Source organism: Sorex fumeus, unplaced genomic scaffold (genome assembly GCF_029834395.1).
Source record: "Sorex fumeus unplaced genomic scaffold, SorFum_2.1 ptg000021l, whole genome shotgun sequence".
Taxonomy (NCBI): Eukaryota; Metazoa; Chordata; class Mammalia; order Eulipotyphla; family Soricidae; genus Sorex; species Sorex fumeus.
In genome coordinates, this window is record NW_026606078.1 from 11941985 (window position 1) to 11964977 (window position 22993).

Genomic DNA, 22993 nt, shown 5'->3' on the forward strand with positions numbered 1-22993 from the left:
ATGGATGCATCTGATGCCAGCGTACGTGCATTGAAAGTACAGTCATTTTTGTCTTCTTCATTTTGGCAGCCTAGTTTGGCCTTGAGATTTTCTCAGCATTTTAAGAACTCCAAGCTCTTAGAGAATGTTCCATGTTTATTGGAGAAGAATATTTACACCAAATTTGGGGTTTCGGAGAGGGGTGAAGATATCTAGGAAGGTCTGCTGGAACCAACTCCTCAATTTCTTACTTTAGGACCAGTGTTTTCTTTTTGAGTATCTTTCTGGTTTATCTATCAGGCAGTGAGAGAGAGTGGTGTTAAAATCTACTACTACTATTTTATTGCTCTCAGAAACTTTTTTCAGATCTATACAGGTTGTTCTATATATCTTGATGATTCAACATTAGGTAAGTGTATGTTTAGGAGTGTAAGTTCTTTTTGATGTACAGATCATTTGCTCGATAATTTGATTATTACATGATGACCATCTGTCACCTTTCCTCATAGAATTTTTGTTTTGAAATCTATTTTGATAAAAGTATGGTTACTCCAGCTATTTTTGGTTATTTAATTTGATCTTGGGGCCACATCTGGAAATGCTCAGGGATTATTTCTGGCCGAGAGGTTATAGAAACAGTTGGTACTGGTACAGACATTTAGACATCACCAACCTAGTTCATTAATCTTGCTGGACTTGTACACCGCATCCTCATTGTGTCTGTCTGCTCTACTCTGGTAGCTATGAATGCAGTTCTGAATTTGTAGTACAGAGTTCTTAAACTGTAGTGAGAAAAAGACTTAAGTATTTTTTTAACATAGGAGTACTGCTATTTATTCAGCCACTGATTAGCTGATTGAATGGGCATGAACTCCATCTTACTTTTTTCATAATTTTATTATTTTTTCTTCTTAGATTTACTTATTGAATCACTGTGGGAAAAGTTACCAAGTTTTCAGGTTTAAGTCTTGATCACACAATGATCAAACAGCTCTCCCTCACCAGTACTCAATTTTCACCACCAAGAACCCCAATATACCCCCCTCGCACCCCTCCCAATGCCTGTGAGACAGATGATTTCCACTTTACTATTCTCTTCATTGATTACGTTCATTATTTCGACAAAAGATGGCACCATTATTGTTTAGAATCCCCCCCCCCAACCATCAGAATTGCTGAAAAGGCATTGTGAAATGTTTTTTATAGCTGGTTATGAGAATCATATAACCTCACGTGGCCACAATAGTGGCCTCACGATTTTGGATTTCTGCAAAGAGCCAGATAATTACTAGATTGGTTTCTGTGCATCTGGTGTTATGGCTGTGCTCGAGGGGGGGGCAACTCATCACCTCGGTAAGGCGCAACGGATGAGCCGGTACGTCTCCTTTTCCCATGAGACTTCAGTTGCCCCGTCACCACCAGCTCATACCTGGCTTTCTTATAAGCTCTGAGGTGGTTGCCACCTTGCCGCTGAGGGGGGCAAAGGCAGAAGGGAGCAACAACCTTTCCCTCCTGGGGAGGCATGGCGCCATAGTTTAACTCATGGTCCATTCACTTTTCTGACGCAAGCTGCTGGGCTGTGGACTCAGTCCTTTTGCCTCTGGAGCCATGGCCGTGCCAGAGAACTGCTCTTGGGGGGCAACTCGTGACCTCGGTAGGGCGTGAAGGATGAGTCGGTACCGTCCCCCTTCCCATGAGACTGCAGTTGCCCTGTCAAAACTGGTTCATACCTGGCTATCCAAGAAGCTCTGAGGCTGCAGCCACCTTATATGCAGTCCAGATGCATTCCTGCTAAAAGCTGCTGGGTTTTGAGATTTGTTTCTGAGTCTCTGGGATCATGGACATTAATTAGCTTGCTCAGGAGCCAGAGAGGCCGTTTATAGGTAGCGACTTGGGGTTTCGCTGGGATAGGGAGGAAAGGGCTGGTTCCACCCCCATCTGATGAGGTCCCGCATGTCTTGTCACTGCAGACCCAAAACTGATTGTCCAGTGGTCTCTGGAGGATGGTGGTCACCAGGCCGCCCAGGGGAATAGGCCAAGGCACAAAACCAATTCCCAGCTGGAGTGGCCTGGCGCCAGTAACCTGCTGCAGGAACAGGATGCATTTCTGCCAAAAGCCTTTGGGTTCGGAGATTCCTTTCTGAGTCTCTGGGCTCATGGACGTTTAGCAGTTCGATAAGGAACCAGAGAAGCCATGCCTTCAATTATATAGCTGAGCTGGAGGTGGTTTGTGTGTGTCTCCCACATACCTAAATTTTGGCCATTTGTTTTCTTGGTAAACTTTGCCACAAGTTTTTGGGGTCTGGCCAAAGGCACAGCAGCAATTTGTGGATATCTGAATGCCTAACGGTGCCATCAGGCTGCTGATGCACTCACCTCACAGGTACAAATTGACCTACTGGCTGCACCATACCCCCGAGAAAAAGACTTTAGTGCAGGTGAATTTAGCAATTCATCGGGGATCAGGAGGAATGAAATAAGGAGTAGGAATTTCTGTGTAAGTTCTCAGCTAAATGTTATGTGCATGCTCCAGGAATTTCAATACGATGTAAAAACTCTGGGCTGGTTCATGATCCCTGTATGCATGTGCTCACCCATGGCTTCCAGGGGCCCTTCTACCCTGAGCTCCCTGGGCCCACCCAACACTGTTCCTCTTTATTTTGAAACTTGGTCTGGACACAGAACCTGTCACTAAGAAAGTCATACTTTTATTTTTTAATTTATTTTTATAAAGGTGTTCACAATAATTTATTACATTCAATATTTCAACATCAATCTCACCACCATTACACCTTTTCATCACCATATTTTGAATTATTATACCCAACCCCCCAAGTCTGCACAAAAACCACGATAGTACTTTGTATTTCTTCTTATGAAGAATTTGCCAGATATTATCCCCATAACTTTTCTTACAGGAAAGTGTGTAAAGATTGTTATATAACCCTGGAGTTATTAAGCCCTTTATAGACTTTTAGAAGTTGTGTTACAGTATTTGCAGACATGAACTCCAGTCATTCTAATATTTCAATAGGGTGATGCTGGTAGAATTGAATTTTTAATTGGATGGTGACATTGGGATCTGAAGACATCTCTGTGACTTGCTGCTCTCTTTCTCTTTCAAGGTTTATATTTGAGTCTCTGGATCATGGCTGTTAATGAGCTTATATGGCCCCTGAGGCAGTCCGTGGCTGTGACTGCCAGACTACCAGAAGCAAAGGGAGATGGGGGAGGTTACCCATTACCTACATCATGTGAATCTGGAGACTTTGGCCACAAAACCCTCATTTATGGGTTTTTCAGCAAATTCACTCAAGGATGAGGCTCATCTGAGCCTGTGACGATCATCTATGAGCATGGTGCAACTGAGTTCTGGAGGTTTTCAGCTGTTGGGACTGTTCGGACTGGTCGTGGAACTCACCCATCTCCTTCTGGAGGCATTTCTGCAACACATTCCTCTCATTCGCTCCCAAGGTTTATTTAAGTGATAATTTTCTTATCTAGAAAGTGAAAAGTGCAGGGGAGGAAGGCAGTTGGGATAGAGAAGGAACCACTATGACAAAGATAGTTGGAAATGAACACTCTGTATAAGAGCTATGTAATGAAAATAGGTAAAGGAGAGAGAGAGAGAGAGAGAGAGAGAGAGAGAGAGAGAGAGAGAGAGAGAGAGAGAGAGAGACCTACCCACCATAGGGATGCTCCAAATCGAGGAAGTCCAAGCAATAAAGAGCAATACAGAAAAACACAAGGAATGATAATCCCCTTTGTGTCTCCCAATGTTGCCTTTGCATTCTGGAACTTGTCAACATCAATTTCCTCTCTCCAATTCTCATTCAACAAGAATCAAGACAGTAAATTATGGACTGTATTTTAAAAGAGTAGTATGAGAAAAAGAGAAGTATAAGCTCAGTTTTGTACCTTTGTATATACACAGTGAGGTACTTCTTATGAATTTGAACATTTGCATTTGAATTCCAACATTTTATTCTATTTTACCTTATATAGTGATTATAATCCTATGTGAAATATAGTATATATGATATGCATAATAATGTATATTATATAATATATAATGCTATGTATAATACTAAATATTGTAATACTAATATAGTTTCAACATTCTTAGACTTCCTTTAAGTCAGTGAACCAATAAATATATAGGTGAATGATACAACAATCTCTATTTAAATGATATGTGAATAAAATTCCACCTCTCCAGACTGTATTGTAAAGACCAACTTAAAATTACATCTCATTGTTATTTCTTCCAAAAGCTTGGAAAACATACCAATAGTAGCACACCTGACTTTTCGGTAATGTAATGTCAAAGACAACCAATCTCAAACAAACATTACTAACAATCTCAACTAATAAAAATTATACAGCAGGATTAACTGCAACAACTGCTAAGTAAAACCTCAGACAAGGACTTAATATACCCATGTAGATATACAATTTTTGCAAATTTCCTTATACTGAAATAATTTTTGATCTTTCCATTATCCATTTAGTAGTGAAAAGCAACAAAAAACAAATTATTGTGTGCTTGCTATTGGGGTATGATTGAAGACTGGTTGGGAAAATGAAGTGAATTGTAGAGGAAAGGTGACAGTGGTGGTGAAATTGGTGTTGGAATTTTGGCTCCCTATAACAACAAATATTTGCTGCCTTGTTATCAACTTTGTTAACCACAATATTTAAATAAAATGGGTGGAATAGGGATGGGGAAAGACTTGAAAAACTTCCTTTCCATTTCTCACATTTTGTCAATTTTTTTTTAATTTCTTTTTCAGTTCTGACACTTTCTAATATACAATGCCTGCCTTACACGAGTAAGGTTTCAAGTTCAAGTCCTGCAGCCACCACATGTCATGAACATGATTCTTGAAGCTGTGTTGTTTCAGTTTGGCAGATTTGTTGTTTGGACTCTGGCACCAGAAGAGATTTTCTGCAATACAACATCTACTTGATGTGCACAGCAAAACTATCAGGAACATCCAATGATAAGTAGTACTATAAGACATTAATATTTTCACCAGGAAAACAGAGCCCCAGGGAGTTCCAATGCTCAATGTGTGACCCTAATGAGCAAAACGATGAAAGGTTTTGACAAAGGTGAAAGCACCATTGTCAGTGCGATAAAAAGCTTTTGATATCAACCACAACCACTAAAAAAACGAAAGAGGAAAGAAAATGACAACTATAAATTCATCAATTTTTAAAAGATGCTAACTTTGCTATTGAGTGAAATAAGCACTGCACTGTAGCACTGTCCTCCTGTTCATCAATTTGCTCGAACGGGAACCAGTAATGTCTCCATTGTGAGTCTTGTTGTTACTGTTTTTGGCATATTGAATATGCCATGGGGAGTTTGCCAGCCTCTGCTGTGCAGGCAGGATACTCTCATACTCTCAGTAGTTTGCCGGGCTCTCTGAGAAGGACGGAGGAATCAAACTCGGGTCAGCCGCATGCAAGGCAAATGCCCTACCTTTGTGTTATCACTCCAGCCCAAACATTTGAAGTACTCCGAGAAATTCGAATTCTAATGCATCTAGCCAACAAGCCATACTTTAGTAAAATTACATAGAAAGTATGAAAAAAACCCAGAAAAGAAGTGTACTCCACGGTTAAACTTTTTAATTTCTTGGGATGCCTTTTGAACTCTGCTCTTTGCAGGCTAATAACCTGATCACTGTAAAACAAATATGGTAAATAACTGTCTCCTCCCACAGTTTAATGCCACCCTAACTTGCAAGACTTAAACCAAACCACGCTAAGGTCCCTTAAAAGCCTAGACAATGGCATTCAAGAACATTTTTATTTCACACGAAATACAAAGCAGAGAAAATTCTCTTTTAAAAAGTAAAGAATCTTCCAAACTAGTACATCCACCCATATTTCTTCCTAGAAAAAGCGAGAGATAAGCAGGTATTGGTACTTCATAATAATTCAGGGTAAACCACACAATGATCTTGCCAGACCAAGGCCTTCACTTCCCCCTGGTGTCCAAATATTGCATTACCACATCTCATGAAGAAAGCACATTGAACTGTAAAATCTCTCCTCCAGTTCCTCTTCTTTTCCTCCATGTTTTTAACCAAATCACTTCTTTCTAGTACCTTCCCAATCTCTCTCTTGTCCTCAAGTCAAAATGACAAAAAAATTGAAGGAAAAGAGCAGAATAATCCAATAATATCTACAAAGTATCCACTCTAAGCATACAGAAATATTTTTGAAATAGATAATAAGCATACCATAAAATTTAATAAAAATTTAGAGTGATATAATGTAAATACGCAATCTGCCAAGTGGTAAATCCACCAGCATAGATGCAATGCAGATAAATTAACTCTATATTTCAAATTATCAGAAAACTCATACTCCTAAATGTGCATACACTGAACAGGATAGCCCCAAGAGTTATTAAGACACTAATAGAAGTGAAATAATAGATGAAGGAGCCCAAGTTGGGATCTTTGCAGAGGGTCTAATGATTTGAAGCTGTATTGCCTGCTACTTATTTGAAATCATTCAGGTGCCTCCAAGTAGAAGGAGCAAAAGCAATAGGGATTTCCCACAAAAGAAGAGTCTTTCTCCTTAAAAGACTTTTGTGGGTCCCTGAGAAGGTTGAGAACATTCTTTCTCTAATATAAATGATCAGGAAAGGAAACTAACTTGGAAAAATTTCAATATTTCCTTTCATGAGCTACTGTCAGTAAAGAGTTCCTGCAGTCACGGGACGAGATGAGGGCAAATGTATTGGGGAGCAAATTGAGAGGATTAAACCTCACAACATGCTTTTTTTCTTTGTTCTTTTACTTCATGTAAATCTATTAGGCCATAGATGATTTTAAATATTCTGGGCTTCCTTCAACTCAGTGAAGGAGTAAATGTTTAAGTGAGTGATACATAAATTTCTATATAAATGATGTATTAATATAAACCACCACTCCACCCAGTATAGTTAAGCTCAGTATAAAGTTATAAACCCTCTTTATTCCTTTCAAAGGTTTGGAAACCTACCTTCAATTTCTCATATTTTGTCTTTTGCTTTTTCTTCAATTTTCACATTCTCTACTTCCTATGTTCTAAAGCTGAGTTAGGGTCTGTAGACTAGCTTACTGGCTAAAGGGCCTGTCTAGCACCAGTAAGTGTTGAAGGTCGATTCCTGGTGCCACCACGTGTCCCGAACAGGATCCTGGAAGCTCTGCTGTTTCTAACTGGCAGCTCTGCTGCCTGCATCCCAGCATCATAAGGGATTTTCTAAAATGTAACATCCAGGTGGGTGTGAACAACTGCAACCCACAGTGAGCAGTACTAAGAAAAGTGAACCCCTGCATCAGAAAAAATACTTCCCCAGGGATCAGAGCGCTGAGTGTGTGAGTACTAAAATCTGATGTGTGACCCAGTAGGCAAAACAACTTAATGTGAAAGCGCCATAGTCAGTGTGTCTACAACCCTTAGGCCTCACACTAGTAAAGCAATAAAGCAGAAAAGGGGAACTGTAAGTTCAAGAAGAGTGTTTTTAAAAAATACCACTTTAATTTCAAGTTAAATAAGACATTCAGCAACAGATTCTATTCCAGCTGTAGGGAGCTCACACCAACATTTCTCTATCCTACGCAGCAGAGAGATCTGAGAACACACAGAGGGGACAGCTACTTGAGTAATTCAATATGTGATCAGAAAATGTGGATCAGGAGGGAAAGTTCCTGCCTGTAAAGCAACATCAAAAGTCGTGAACTTCCTGTTTCCCATATTGTGCCTCTGGATTCAAGAATAGCCACCAAACTAGCACAACGACCCATATTTCTTCTAAGAAGACTGTAAGATATGCAGCTGTTTGTATACCAAACTTTTCATAATAAACCACAGTAATGAATTTTCCAGACCCAGAACTTTTCCTCCATTTGGTGGCCACGTACAGCATTGGATATAAGACAGATAAAAAGCACAACTGGAAAATACACAACTAAGCTGAAAAATCCACTCCTCCAATCCCTCTCTTTTCCTCTATGTTGGGAAACATAGAACTTGGAGAGAAATGAAAGAATTGAAATCCACCTCGATTCTTTCTAGTTCTTTCTTTTCATCTTTCTCTGGTCCTCAAAATCCAAAAAAGACAAAGTAAATTAAAAGAAAAAAAAGATGATTTCTACAAAGTGCCCATTTTATGGTCTTCTTTTTCATTCTTATTTTGTTTATTTTAAAAAGTTTTATTACAGCAAAGTGCCCGTTTTAAATATAAGCATACAGCGACAACATCTGTCATGCTGACTGACACACCAGCCTTGTTCTTCAGATTCACAGCCTAAATCTCTGAGGAAATGCAAGTCAAGCAGCTGAAATTCATAGACATATTGTTTTCCCCTGATCAAAATCTGGGGCGCCTGAGAATGGGGGCAGGTCATATTATCCCCTACCGAAGCTTCTGAGGTCCTACCACTGGTCACTGCTGCTGCCATGCCGACTGCTGATGCTAACTTCATGGCTTCACTACGGTTCCTGCAGATTCATCCCAGGTCTACAGATCCTGAAATTTCTGCACCTCCAAATATCACAGCACTTAGTTGTGCTCACATTTCAATTTGGTTCAGTTTGCTTCTAGATAGACCCATTTCAAAGATTCCAAGTATTTATTTGCTTGTGTTCTGTGAATGAAAAAAGCCAGAAATTGGTACTTAATTTTATTCTTTGATAAATTTCTCAAGTTTCAAGTCATTTATAATCACTGCCACTGTTACTGTCCTCCCGTTGTTCATCAATTTGCTCGAGCTGCCCAGTAACGTCTCCATCATGACAATGGTTACTGTGTTTGGCATATCGAATATGACACAGGTAGCTTGCCAGGCTTTGCCGTGCTGGCAAGATACTTTCGGTAGCTTGCCGGGCTCTCTGAGGGGGGTGTAGAAATCGAACTCGGGTTGGCCATGTTGGCTGTGTGCAAGGCAAATGCTCTATGTGCTGGGCTATCGCTCATAAAGGAATTATTATTTATCTGTAACAATTGATTTATGTAGGTTTTTGGATGAATGAAGCTAGAAAATATTGAGATCATTAAGAAAAATTAAATAACTATTTTTCTATATGAATTCATAAAAGTAATGAACTCCTAGCAAGGCAAATGTATTGACTGTCCTGTCCTACCGTTGTTCATCAATTTTCTCGAGCGGGACCAGTAAAGTCTCCATCGTGAGACTTTGTTGTTACTGTGTTTTGCATATCTAATATGTCACGGGTAGCTTGCCAGGCTTTGCCATGTGGGTGAGATACTCTTGGTAGCTTGCCGGGCTCTCCGAGAGGGGCAGAGGAATCGAACTCAAGTCGGCCATGTTGGCTGCATGCAAGGCAAAGACTACCTGCTGTGCTATCGCTCCAGTCCAAATGTATTGACATGGACTGTAAATTATTTTTATGTATAGAGTTGAGGAGCAGAAATATTGGAAGGAACTGATGGTATATAGGAAGTTTATTTAGGAGGAGAAATATATTATGGAATAAAAAAGTTAATGGGTATATCAAGGTGAGACTATAACAACACAAGACTTAAAGGACTGAAATTATGGGAATCCTATTCTATCCAAAAACTTTCCAACTCTATAAATGGCTTTACAGATGACCTCAAACAGTTTAAGACTTCATTATTGTCCATGCATGCATATCATACAAATTTAGGGAGATTTAGACACAAATATAAAGTGCAGCACAAAGACTAAATATAAAAGAATTTGGAGAATGTTATCATTTAAAAAAATAAAAAATCATAAGTTTGTAGTCATTCAATTTTAAAATAAATATTTAAACAAATGAACATCTAAGTGGAGAAAGACAGGAAGGAGGATGAGATAACTCAGGGCAGGTTTTTGTCTCACTTCCCTATGAACGTGAACCACTGTGAGATTGTTAGCACTTCTGTAGGAACTACAGTAGTAATCAGCCTCGTCCTCAGGCTTGAGCCCAGAGATGGTCAGGGTCGCTGTGTTGCCAGACTTGGAGCCAGAGAAGCGATCAGAGATCCCTGATGGCCGCTTATTGACGTTATAAATCAACATTTTGGGGGCTGTGCTGTCCTGCTGCTGGTACCAGGAGACATAGTTATATCCCCCAATGTCATTGCTGGTTCCTGTACAGGAGATGGTGACTGTCTGTCCCTGACTCCCGGACACGGAGGAAAGCTGAATCAGGGCATTCTGGGCCCAGGTCCCTAAAGAAAGAGAAAATAAAACACTGGTGAGTTCAGGGTGGTTCTGGATGGACCTGAGGAGGGAAGAAAAAAGGGTGAGCCCAGATGTTCCCAGGGTCCCTTCCGTGAGCCTCACCTGGGCCCTGACTGAGGAGGCTGAGGAGGAGAAGAGCCCAGGTCATGATGGAGATGCCCAGAGTGCTGCCTGCTGACACCCCAACCCTGGGCCTGGCACTCTCCCAGCTCTTATTCCTCCCTCCCCTGCCCCTGAGAAGGGAGGGGCCTGCATGCAAAGTTGCTTCTTGCACCTGCCTCTGATCACCCCTCTCTGGCCTGGCCTTGGCCTCCAGATGATTCTGCATTACTTTAAAAAAATCATTATTATTTGTGCTTATTTCTCTTGGCTTTTTATCATATTTTGACATTCATGAAGGCCACTCCCAGTGATCCTCTGATAATAGGACCGGCACTTGAAAGCCTCGACTGTGTTCCAAGTACAGTATATGGTGCTGTGGTGGTTCCCATACAGGGCCACCATGGTGGTGCATTCTTGTCCCAGGGCCAAACCCAGGAGACTGATCTGGTGCCAGAGATTGAACCAGCAATAGACTACCTCTGCCACCTCTGTAGTTCTGCATAGCATAACTAGCAAACAAATTAATTCTCCTTTATATAAACTTTTTTCTTACAAACATTTTGAGACCTACTTTGAAGAGGAAAATAAATGTGCTGACATCGCATACATTCATGACCTTCCTGATCTTCTGGGTCTTTCCTCAGTGACCACTCAGTATGATGTTACTCCAGAAATGCCCTCTCGTGGGCTCCCATGTTTCAGGTTCTCTCTAACATTAGCAAAGTTAAGTTGCCCTTTTGTGTAAACACCTACCCTTGATGGTTGGCTGTCGGTGGTGAGTCCTTTGGGTACATACTTGTCACTACCCCAAGGTAGTGACACGCTTATTTGTGCTGAAGCATTTTTTTTCCTGACTCTCAGAAGCAGATGGTTACTCCCAAGTTACCTTCTGCTGTGTGGATTCCCAACTCTGCAAGAAACTCCCAGCTATAACATAGCCAAGAGTGTGTGTGTCAACTCCAAACTTAATGCAGTACAACCCCAACAAATAGTACAAGATGTGTGGTACCAGGCCAGGAAAAGCAGCCGGGAGGAACACTTGGTACTGAGTTGGGGAAGTTTTGCCTCCTGATGTGCAGCTCCATTGAGCACCAGATCTCAATGGAAATGTATCAAAATCAGTGTCTCTATACCTCCTGCCTCCCATCATTGTAGAACCACCTCTGTAACATCAAAGGAGGTAGAGGAGGGGGAAATAAACTTGACAGCATTTATGAGAAAGAAGACTATAATGTCAAGTTAAAAGTATCAGTAAGGTCAGAACATCATTTGCCCACTACCCCACTCTCCCCACACACACACACACCTTAATTCAGGTATAAATTCTAAGAACTTATAAACAACAACTGTTCGAATCCGTAAAAATGTGACTCACAGAAGGCAACGAGGGGAGGCAGCCACATTGAACTAACAGAAGACAACAGTGAATTTCTGGTTTTCCCTTCTGTATTGCTGCACTCATGGAAACACAGCAGATTTGGGACAGTGCACCCTTACTTCCCTCTTAGACAAACTTAGTGAGAGGCGTTCTTGAGACTTTTAAGTATATTTCCTTTAAACCACAGTAATGATGGTAACAGAATACAGATCCTCAGTGCCCCCTGGAGTCATCTAATGGCATAATCACAATTCATAGAAGCAGCACAATTAAGCTGATTTCTACCACTCTTTTTTACTTTCTAGAATCCTCAGAACTTCTCTTTCTTCTCCTTATTTTCTCCTAACTGCTTGTCATTAGTTTTCTATTTTTATTTATTTTTTGTTTGTTTGGGATCACAGATGGCGATGCTCAGTATTTTTTACGTCATTCACTTTTTAAAAATTAAAAATCATTTAATGAATCACAATAAGATACACAGTTATAAAGGGTTTCATGATTGGGTTTCAGTCATATAATGTTGCTACACCTGTCCATTCATCAGTGTACATTTCCCACCCCCAATGTCTCCTTCTCCTCCTCCTCCTCCTCCTCCTCCTCCACTCCTTTCTCTTCTCCTTCCTACTCCTCCTCTTCTCATTCTGGTGTTCAGGAGTTATTTCTGGCTTTATACTGAAGAGTCACTCCTGGTGCAGTTAGATTACTTATTTGGGCCCTTTCTTGATTCTTGATCAATGCTTTTGTTGCTACATACTTATCTTTGAACACAGTTTTTGGTATCCCTTATGTTCTGGTAATTGTTATCTTCACTGATGCTTCCAGGAATCGTATTCCCTCCAGCCTCCCTCCCAGGTCCTTGTTTTGAAGATATTCATTTTCTTTTTTCTTCAGGAATGTTTATTGAGACATTGTTTTTGCAAAGTTACTCATAATAGAGTTGTTTCAGATATACAATGTTTCAACAACAATTCCACCACTAATGTCCCCTCTCTCCACCAATATCCCCAGGTTCCTTCCCACCCACTTGGCTGCATATAATAGATGTATTTCATATCACTTGGTCCAATAAAACCAAGAAAGGGTGGGGTAGAAGTATCAGACATAAAACTAATAAAAGTCAATTTATGATGCTGAGTTGCTATATATTTTTAATATTTCTCAATCTAGTAGAGATTAACCAGATGGTCAGGTAGTGAATGCCATACTCAAGACCACATCATGGGAAGTTTCTCCTGCCCCTTAAAGGAGCTCTCTAAACACTTGCTACAAAACTTGTTTCAAGGCTACAAATTCCCTAAGATGTTTTCTGTTCATGAAGTTCTGTATAATTCCTTCAAATCTGAAAGTTAATCCATCTAGATAGAGTTTATTTCATTGAGTTTTTGCACTATATCCTTTAATATTCATTTGACTCATAAAGCCTCATTTGTTATCACCTGTAGAGTTAATGGTCTTTACTTTGAATAAAAGTGTCTTTTTTGATCTGGCTGCATGCAGTATTCTTTCTCTCTATTTGCATTTTGTCAATGCCTACAATATGTCTTGGAGTTTTCCTAATTGGGTCTATTTTCACGGGGACCCCAGAGGCCATTTGGATTTCAGTGCGTGTAAGCATCAACTCTAAAAAATTCTTATCAATTTCTTTAACTAAGTGTTTTTTTACTACATTTATATTTCTGTTTTATAGAGAGATCAAGGATTTTTATTTTGTTCTTTTTGAACTGCTGTCATAGTCCTCCAGTATGCTGTTCATTTTTTTCCAGGGTATTTTCCACCTTCTACTGCTTTCTAGAGGTTTCCTGCTTCTCTTCTTGGACCCCTTCAATATTCTGTTAAGCTTCTGATGTTAAGAGCTTCTATCAACTTTTCTTTTATATGATCTACCATGTTCTTCATTTCTATGATTTCCAACTGTATTCATTTTCTCATTTTGACTTTCATACCTTTTTGTGCTCTGCTATTTGTGCTATTATTCTTTAAATTCATTGAACACCCTCATCATAATGTCACTAAAGACATTGAGGATTAACTGGTGTCATTTATGTCTTAAGTGATACTGTGTTTTGTTTATTGAGCGTGATGAGTTCCTACTTGTTTTCCCATTGGTTTTCTAGTGTTATGTGGTCAGGATGGGTCTTTGTAGTTATGCCCTGCTGCTAGAGCCCTCCCTCACTGGAAGATACTAAAAGATAAAGTTGGCGACTGCTCTCTGTCTTTTCTGCCCATCCTCACAGAATGACAGGAAGAATAACTGTGAGTAGATATATTTTGTTAAGCAGAGCTATTGTGCAACCACACAAGTTGCCAATAATTCAGGAGCTGAGATGTGTGCCTTTAAAGTGATGAAGGTCCAGTGTGGAGGCTGCTGGGGCCAACCGTGAGGGAGAGGCTCTTCCTCCTCTTGGAGCTCTGCCTCTTGTTCCAGAACAGCTCCAGTGATATAAGTGGGGTACAGGCCTCACCTGGGATTGTGGAGCGGCAAGCAGAAGTCAGTGGGATCATTTGGCCTCTTTCATATCAGTTTAAAACCACTTAACTCTGATTGTTCAGTAGTAAGATTTAAATCTAAGTATTTGATTCCCCCACTTCCTGCCCTTTTCTGTTTGTGATTGCTTTCACTTTCTAAACAACCTGATCTGAAAACATGACTGATACAACTTTAATTTTCTTGAGTTATTGGAGACCGATATTGTGTTACAACATCTTGGAGAATGTTCCATGTTTATTGGCGAAGAATGTGTACTTTGGGGTTTCAAAGAGGGGTGAAGAACTCTAGAAAATCTGCTAGACCCATTCCCTCAATTTCTTCCTTAAGACCATTGTTTTCTTTTTGAGTATTTTTCTGGTTGATCTATCAGGCAGTGAGAGAGTGGTGTTGAAATATACTACTACCACTTTATTGCTGTCAGAATCTTTTTTCAGGTCTATATATGTTGTTATATATATCTTGATAATTCATCATTAGGTGAAAGTATATTTAGGAGTCTAAGTTCTTTTTGATGTACTAATCACTTGATCATTATATGATGGCCATCTGTAGCACTTCTTCACAGAATTTCTTTTTTTGAAATCTATTTTGATATAAGTATGCTCACTTTACCTGTTTTATATTATTTAATTTGATCCTGAAGCAACATCCTGAAATGCTCAGGTCTTGTTTCTGTCCGAGAGGTTATAGAAACAGTTGGTGCTGGTATAGACTTTTAGGCATCACCGCCCGTAGCTCATTTAGCTTGGTGCACTTGTACACTGCATCGTCTTTGTGTCTGTCTGTTGTGCTCTGGTGGCTTTGAATGCAGTTCTGATTTTGTAGTATCAAGTTTTTAAAACTGTAGTGAGAAAAACGGCTTTAGTGGGGATGAATTTAGCAATTCACCAAGGATGGGAGGGGAGGGGGGGAGGCAGAGGGAAGGATTGGATGGAATGGAATAAGAAGCAGGAGGTTCTGTGCAAGTTACCATATAGGAGCTTCTTTGCATGCTCCAGGAATTCCAACAGATTAAAAATCTTTGGGCTATTTCATGAACCCTGTCTGCTTATGCTCACCTGTAGTTTCTAGGTGCCCTTCTACCCAAAGTTCTCTGGATCCACCCAACAGTATTACTCTTTATCCTGAATGTCGGGTTAGAGTGATAGCCCAGCGGGTAGGTAATTTGCCTTCCATAAGGCTGACCGGGGTTCGATTCCTCCATCCCTCTCGGAGAGCCCAGCAAGTATCCCACCCATGTGGCAAGATACGGCTAGTTACCCATGGCATATTCAATATGCCAAAAACGTAACAACAAGTCTCACTTCATATTCTTGGAGTGAGCAGATGCTATTGGGCTACACTAGCACAAGAAAGGGACGAATGGAGATGTTACTGGTGCCCCCTCAAGTAAATCAATAAACAACGGGAGGACAGTGCTGCAGTGTTATCCTGAATCTCGGTCTGAGCATACAACTTGTCACAGGAAGAGGAGAAATGCAGGCAAAGAAATTCATAATTTTCTTTTTTAATATTTATTTTTTATGAATTTATTGAGGGACCCATATGGTCCCTCAAGCAATGCTAGGGAGTATTCCTGAGTTTGGAGCTAAGAATAACTCCTATGCATGATTGGGTGTGGGCCCAAAACAAAATCAAACAATTAGTAAATCACAGTTCTTTCTTTACAGAACTTGGATATCTCTAGACTATTTTCCAAGACTGCTCAGTTTCTGAAAACCAGAAAAATTCAGTTACAGTGCAAACTAAATTAACATAGGAATCCTAAAGTATTGGATACAATATCATACAAATATACATATATTGGCCTTTGATTCTGTTGAGACAGAAGCGGTCATTGAAGCCTTAGCCAATAAAGGCATTCAAACTTAATACATCAGGATCCTCCGTGAGCTGTATTACGGATTCACTACCAGGATCTCACCATTCTACAAAGAAGTAATTATTGATGTCAAGAGAGGGGTTCGGCAGGGTGATACCATTCCACCGAAACTCTTCAGTGCCACCCTCGAGAACATAATGCAACGACTGGAATGGGAAGGAATGGGAGTGAAGATAGATGGTCGGCTAATATACCACTTCCGATTTGCTGATATTGTTTTAATAACACCAAACATTAGACAAGTGGCACAAATGCTGGCCGACTTTGACCGTGAGTGTGGAAAGGTCGGACTACAGCTAAATCTTATGAAGACAATGTTTATGAGAAACAGCCTCGTTCCTGATGCCCCATTTGCTCTCAACAGAACGACCATCTCCAAATGCAACAGCTATGTGTACTTAGGTCGATAAGTCAACATGACAAATGACCTGGCACCTGAGCTGTGCAGGAGGAAGAGAGAGGCCTGCAACGCCTTCAGAGGGTCCAAGAAATAGATAAGAGGAGGAAGAACCTTCAGCTCTGGGCACATCTCTTTGATTCCACTGTTCTTCCTGCATTAACATAAGCCTCAGAGACCTGGGCCCTAAGCAAAAGGGATGAGAACGCTATTTGGGTCTCCCATAGAGGAATTGAAAGAGCTATGCTTGGAGTATCACATTTCACTCAAAGAGAGAAAGAATCTGGAGTTCCGACCTCAGTCAATGATCAAGAATCAGGGATGCTGTCTCCTTTGCCAAGGCATCAAAAATCAGATGGGCTGGTCACATAATGAGATTTAGAGACGAATACTGGACTAGAGCTGTTACTGACTGGATTCCACAGGATGTCAAAAGACTGCGTGGCCGCCCACCTACGAGATTGTCAGACTTCTTCATCAAGATCATGAACAATCGGTTTGAGGCTCTTCGTGTTCCTAGAATGAACAGATGCCATTGGGCTACACTAGCACGCAACAGGGACAAATGAGGATGTTACTGGCGCCTGCTCTAGCAAATCGATGATTAAGGGAAAGTCAAGTGATCAAGTGATACATATGTTGAAATATTTCATGGAAATATTGAACCATCTCTAGAGATACAATAGAGATACAATGATCACTAAAGAAAAAACTTGATAAAGAAACAGGCTAAAAATGCAGATCCCGGACGAGAACGCTGTAGTCTTTTTGCCCCCGCGCCTGGGTGTCCTTCGCCGGGACCCCTTGGAGGGGAGCGGGTTGAGCTTTCCTCCCCACCCCGACCGGGTCTCCGGCAGCCGAAGACCTTCAGGACCAGCCACCACCATGCTGAGACCACTCTCCGCACACATGAAGGTACTGGCAGAGGGACAAAGCCACGCGGGTTCCGGGGCCGAGACCTCCAAGCCTACTCGGATTGGAGTCGAGAATCTTCCATCCAGATCCTCCAAATTCCAGCAGGCGGGGGTCACACCCACCACCTGGCCCCCTGGCGCCGTGTAATCCCATCAGCGGCCAAGACTCAGAGACTATAAAATGCAGATCCTGGAACCGCGCTTATCAAAACTTTTTTTTTTTAATGACATCTTATTATCTCATTCCTACTTTGGACAAACTTGCAGGCTATCGAATGTAGCCTGCCCACAGGGCAGAGTCTGGCAAACTCCCCGTGGCGTACCAAATATGCCAAATACCAGTAACAATGATGGGTCTCATTCTCCTAAAGAGCCGTGAATATAATCTCAGGGTTAGGATGAAAGAGACGTTACTGGGGCCTGCTCGAGGCAATCGACGATTAACAGGATGATGAAATGAAATGAAATGAAAAGAAACAGGAGAAATCAAACAGAATGATCTATGTGTTAATGATTTTGTTAATGTGAAATGACTGAAATAAGCAAATATAAGCACCAATAATGCAGTTTTGTGTATGTGAGTTTGAGCTAGGAGGGACTTGAGAGATACTGGTAATGAAATAAGAATTTCTTTTAGGAACACAAAAAAGTTAATAAACAATAGTGCTAACAGATGCACAAATGTGAATATAGTAAAACTACAGAAGGAATATAAAATATGAAATATAAGATATAAAATAAATGTTTGAAAGATATAAAATAATTAATAAAAATATTCTAAATAATTATTTTATAAATAATTAAAATAACTTACAAAATTAATCTATTCTTTAATATATATGCTGAGAGAATTCAAAATGATTATAGTAAATAGTAAATATGGAAAAATGCATATATGGTGAATAAAAATCTTTGAAAATCTTTTTTATTTAAACTTTGCATTAACTAAAAGTTTTTAAGTAAGATAAAGCAGCAAAAGTTGGATTCAGGAGTGTGGCAGTCTTGAGAACAGGTTTTTGTCTCACTTCCTTGTGAACAACAGTCACTGTGGAAAGTGCTACTTTTTGTATATGAGCAACAGTAATAATCACTCTCATCTTCAGGCTTGAGCCCAGAGATGGTCAGGGTCGCTCTGTTGCCAGACTTGGAGCCAGAGAAGCGATCAGGGATGTCTGAGGGCCGAGATGTTGTATCATAAATCAAGAGTTTGGGGGCTGTTCCTGAGTGCTGTCGGTACGAGGAGACACTATACGAGTAAGCACCAATGTCATTGTGGCTTCCGTCACAGGAGATGGGGACCGTCTGCCCCAGAGCCTCAGACAAGGAGGAAGGCTGAGTCAGGATCTGTTGGGTCCAGGAACCTGAAAAAAAGGAGGGGGAAATGAGAACCACACTCTGCTGAGTTTGAGATTTTTCACAGGTGAATCTGGGAGAGGACATAGAATCAAACAAGAATCCCCCTCATGCCCACCCCCGGATAACTCACCTGTGGCCTGGGTGAGGAAAGTGAGGAGAAAGAGAGCCCAGGTCATAGTGGAAATGCCTCAAGAATGCTGTCCCCTGATTCCCAACACTGGAACTTGCTCACCCACCTACTCTTATCCCTTGCCCTGTTTTTGTGGGGAGTGGGTGGGGGGGGTGGAAGGGCCTCCATGCAAATATATTTCCTCACTTAACATCTGTTCACACCCACCTGCTCAAACGTGACCCTGTGATGCTGCATCTCAGAACTGTAGCTCTAAGTTGAAAGATGAAAACACATCTGCAGGGGTTATCACAGATTGTACCATGATGTAATTCCCATCCTTCCTATTAAAGGAGACATGGCCCAGGAATTCCTGGCTCAAGAGTCTAGGGCCTCCATTCTGTGTTCTGTGTGAAATTGTGACCATGACAAAGGAGGCAGGTGGACAGGATCTGACTGTTCTATGTCCATAGCCTTCAGGCAATTCTGAGGTTTTCCCATTTATCTTCAGACCTCTACAGTCTGGGTTTTCTGTCTTATGTCTGTATGTTCTCTATGAAATAGGGATTGAGGGGGAAATTATTTAATGATTATGCATAATAGAATGTATTGGGGTATAACTCATGGGGGACTCAAACTCAGTCACTTGAGGAAAGCTCATCAAGAGCCCAACAAGCCTTGAGTGCCCTCTGGTGGACACATGTCATAGCCGATTTACAGCACAGGCATAACACTGTCTTGCAATGGAGACATTGCAGAGCCTGCTCAAGCAAATAGATGAACAATGGGACGACTGTGCTACAATGCTACAGTGCAACTGTAGCACAGTCCTCCTGCTGTTCATTGATTTGTTCTAGTGGGCACCAGTAGTCTTCATTGTGAGACTTGTTGTTACTGTTTTTGACATATAGAATACGCCACGGGAATCTTGCCAGGCTCTGGTGTGCTGGCGGGATACTCTCGGTAGCTTTCCGGGCTCTCAGAGAGGGAAGGAGGAATCGAACCTGAGTCCACCGTGTGCAAGGCATAGCCCTAGTCGCTGTGCTATCACTCCAGCCCTGTATATGTCGAACAATCCCAGTTCTCTCAGCTCCTCATTTAGGGCTCTGCTCTCTTTACTGATATTCTGTCTAGTTGGTCTGTCCAGTGGGAAAGTGGTATGCTGAAGCTTTCTACGACTATTGTGTTTCCATTAATGTCTTTCTTTAGATTTGTGAGCAGAAGCATTATGAACTTTGTTGAGCCTTTATTTGGTGCATAAATGCTGATGACAGTATTTCTTAATCTATTGTTCCACTGACCAAAGAGTAATGTTCATCATTCTCTCTAATTACTTTATAGGCCTGAGCTGATATTAGGGCATTTGCCTTGCACACAACCAGCCTGGCTAAGCCGGGTTCGATTCCTATGCCCCTCTCGGAGAGCCGGGCAAGCTATCAAGAGTATCTGGACCGTGCAGCAAAGGCTGGCAAGCTACATGTGATGTATTCAATATGCCACACAGTAACAACAAGTCTCAAAATGGAGACGTTACTGGCCCACTCGAGCAAATCAATGAACAACGGGAAGACAGTGTTTGACAGTGTTTGAATGTAATTTGGTCTGATATAAGTATGAATGTCCAGCTTTTTTGGTGCTGTTTTTGTCCACTGGCTTGTATGATTGTTTTCCTTTAAGTCTGTATTTATCATGTGAGTTTAGGTGTGTTTCCTGTAGGCAACAAATGAATGGATTTTCTTTCCTGATCCAGCCAGCTACTCTATGCCTTTTTATAGGGGAGTTCAGTTTACTGACATTCAGAGAGTACTGACATAAATGACTATGTTGCCTTGTGCGTATGTGTGTGTGTCTGTGTGTGTGTGTGTGTGTGTGTATGTGATCCAGGTGTTTTTGACAGCAGAGGCAACTGAGTGGGAAATGGAATATTCCATCCAATTTCTTCTGCTACCTTCCTCCAGTCCAAGTTCAATACAGACCCTTGGGTCCACTAATCCATCTAGCCTCAGCTGGTGAACATCCTTCTACTTGTCCCCAATACATTACTTTGCTGTTAGTATCTTGGTGTAGTGCTGGGGTGAGGAGTAAGGAAATATAGGAAAAAATAAAATCAACAAAGGAAGAAGTTCAGTTAAGAAATGTAGGATAGCATTGGTTTGTTCTTTCTGCCTGGCTGCAGGGAACTTAGGTTTATTGGTGTAAAAAACTAAGCACGCAGAAGGTTGTGTGTTCGCGGGCTCTCCAGAGGGCTCTATCTCACTGCCCGCGTTTGGTGCCCTAGAGCTGCTGTGTGTGGCCTGGATCCAGACAGATGTTGGCCAAAGGCAGATGAACAAAGAGAAGAGAGGCAGGCTGGTTGGTCTTAGTTGCAGTTTATTCCAATCCTCTCTTCATTCACTCATGTTTCTCTCTGCCTCTCTCTCCCCCTCTCTTGCCTCCTACTCTCCTGCAGTCTGGGCTGACACTGCACCCAATCAGGTAACCAAATCAACTTAAGAAAGCCCTTCCTGAGGGCCCACCTAAAAAGTATTCTAAAGCCCTTCCTGACTGCCCAAGGGCAAAATACCTCCTTGGGCAGTTTTTCTCTTTTTCTCAGTCCAATAAACTATCAATAAACTATCAACAATCAACTATTCCTGAGGCTATGGAGGAAGGAGAGAACACTGTTAACCTACATATTGGGTTACACACATCACAGTGCTCAGGAGGCACTCCCTTCCTCTGTGCTTATCTGTAAATTCTTTCTTTGTGCTCTGCTCCCCCAGTGGGTCAATAACCTTTATCTTCTAATGAGATTCTGGTAACTTGTAAATACTGCTTTTCTCTTCTCCTTATGTCCTCTGCATAGTTACTTCATTACTTTTTGTATAGACACAGTAAAACAGTTAATGCCACTTTTGTAACTTGGGAGTTAATTGACTCAGAATAATATTCACTCCAGACCATCTGTTTTCTCAACTTAAACATTATTTGCCCTTACTTCCTAGTACCCCAAAAGTAGGGCCAGGTGGGTTGGTGATTCCGGCCAGGAACTGGATGAACCCAGGGGAAACTGTGAACTACCCTGGTATTGATATGGGCCAGGCCAAAGCACCATTAATACTTAACTATGTTAAGCGCATGGTTATGGACAAATTCGGTCATAATCCAAAAAGCAACAGCTAGATTAGGACCCTTCTAGGGTTAGGAATATTAATCTGGCCTGAGCACTATAGTCTGGGATCTAGACCGAGATGTCTCCATGCCTTACAAGATTGATGTATCTCTTATTGTGTCCATACAAAATGACTAATATGAATGTTTAAATGGCTATTGGACTAAGGAGAAGAGAAACACAACTTAAGTGGCTTTTTGCCCTCAGGGATTGCAGGCAATCAGGAAGGGCTTTGCTGTGTTGATGGTGCTATCTGAACAAGGTATGGTTGCTACCCCAAGGTTGGGAGGTTGGGAGTGTAAGGGACAGGCCCAAAATGGACTACCACCAGAATTAATTTAGCTTAGCTTAATAGGAACCTGCATTGCAAAATAACTTGTTTTTCAAGGAACAGGTCTAGATAAGCTTTTTCAGATCCGCTTTATAGGAGCCTGCACTGCAAAATAACTGGTTTTTCTACCCCTGAGCAAGGAATTCAGATACAGGTACTCAAAGGGTGGGAGTCAGACCAGATAACCGGATGTCTCTCATAAGACCCATGTTGCAAGACCCAGGACTGCCTTAAAAACCTGTCAGTTCCTAAGCACCGACGCAAAATGCTGATCTTTAAACTATAGGCTAAGAAGTGATGTACCCTTAATTGGATTGGTTAGGAAAGCATATGTTGTTACAAATCTATTGGCTATGAAATGCGCGGGCTTTGCTGTAACGGCCAGTGAAGGCCTATATAAGATCCCCTTTGAAGAGGTTCGGGGTCTTGCCTCACCTAACTGACCTGCGTGTCTGTGTAGGCGGCTTGACCCTGGCTAGCCAGTCTTACAATAAACCTTGCTTGCTGTTTGCAGTCTCTGGAGTCTCTTTGTCGTTAAAGGGAGATCACTATCTGCGCCCTAACAGGGAGAGATTAGGGAGAAACCAAGGCAGCCAGTCAGAGCATGAAAAGAGAGCAAAGGAGACAGGAGGAGACAGGAATGAGGGGCAGTGTGAGACTGGAATGGGGAGCTTAGTAAAACTGGAATG

At 41.4% G+C, this 22993-nt stretch overlaps 2 gene segments (V, D, J or C); both read right to left on the minus strand.

Annotated features, from left to right (window-relative positions):
* Positions 1-644: 644 nt before the first annotated feature.
* On the minus strand, positions 645-10344 carry LOC130022859 (immunoglobulin lambda variable 2-8-like). The segment is given in 3 exon segments: positions 645-761; positions 9852-10183; positions 10299-10344. Coding segments are annotated over 3 exon segments (495 nt in total).
* A 7958-nt stretch (positions 10345-18302) lies between these two features.
* On the minus strand, positions 18303-18889 carry LOC130022861 (immunoglobulin lambda variable 2-11-like). The segment is given in 2 exon segments: positions 18303-18718; positions 18844-18889. Coding segments are annotated over 2 exon segments (462 nt in total).
* Between the last annotated feature and the right edge of the window lie 4104 nt (positions 18890-22993).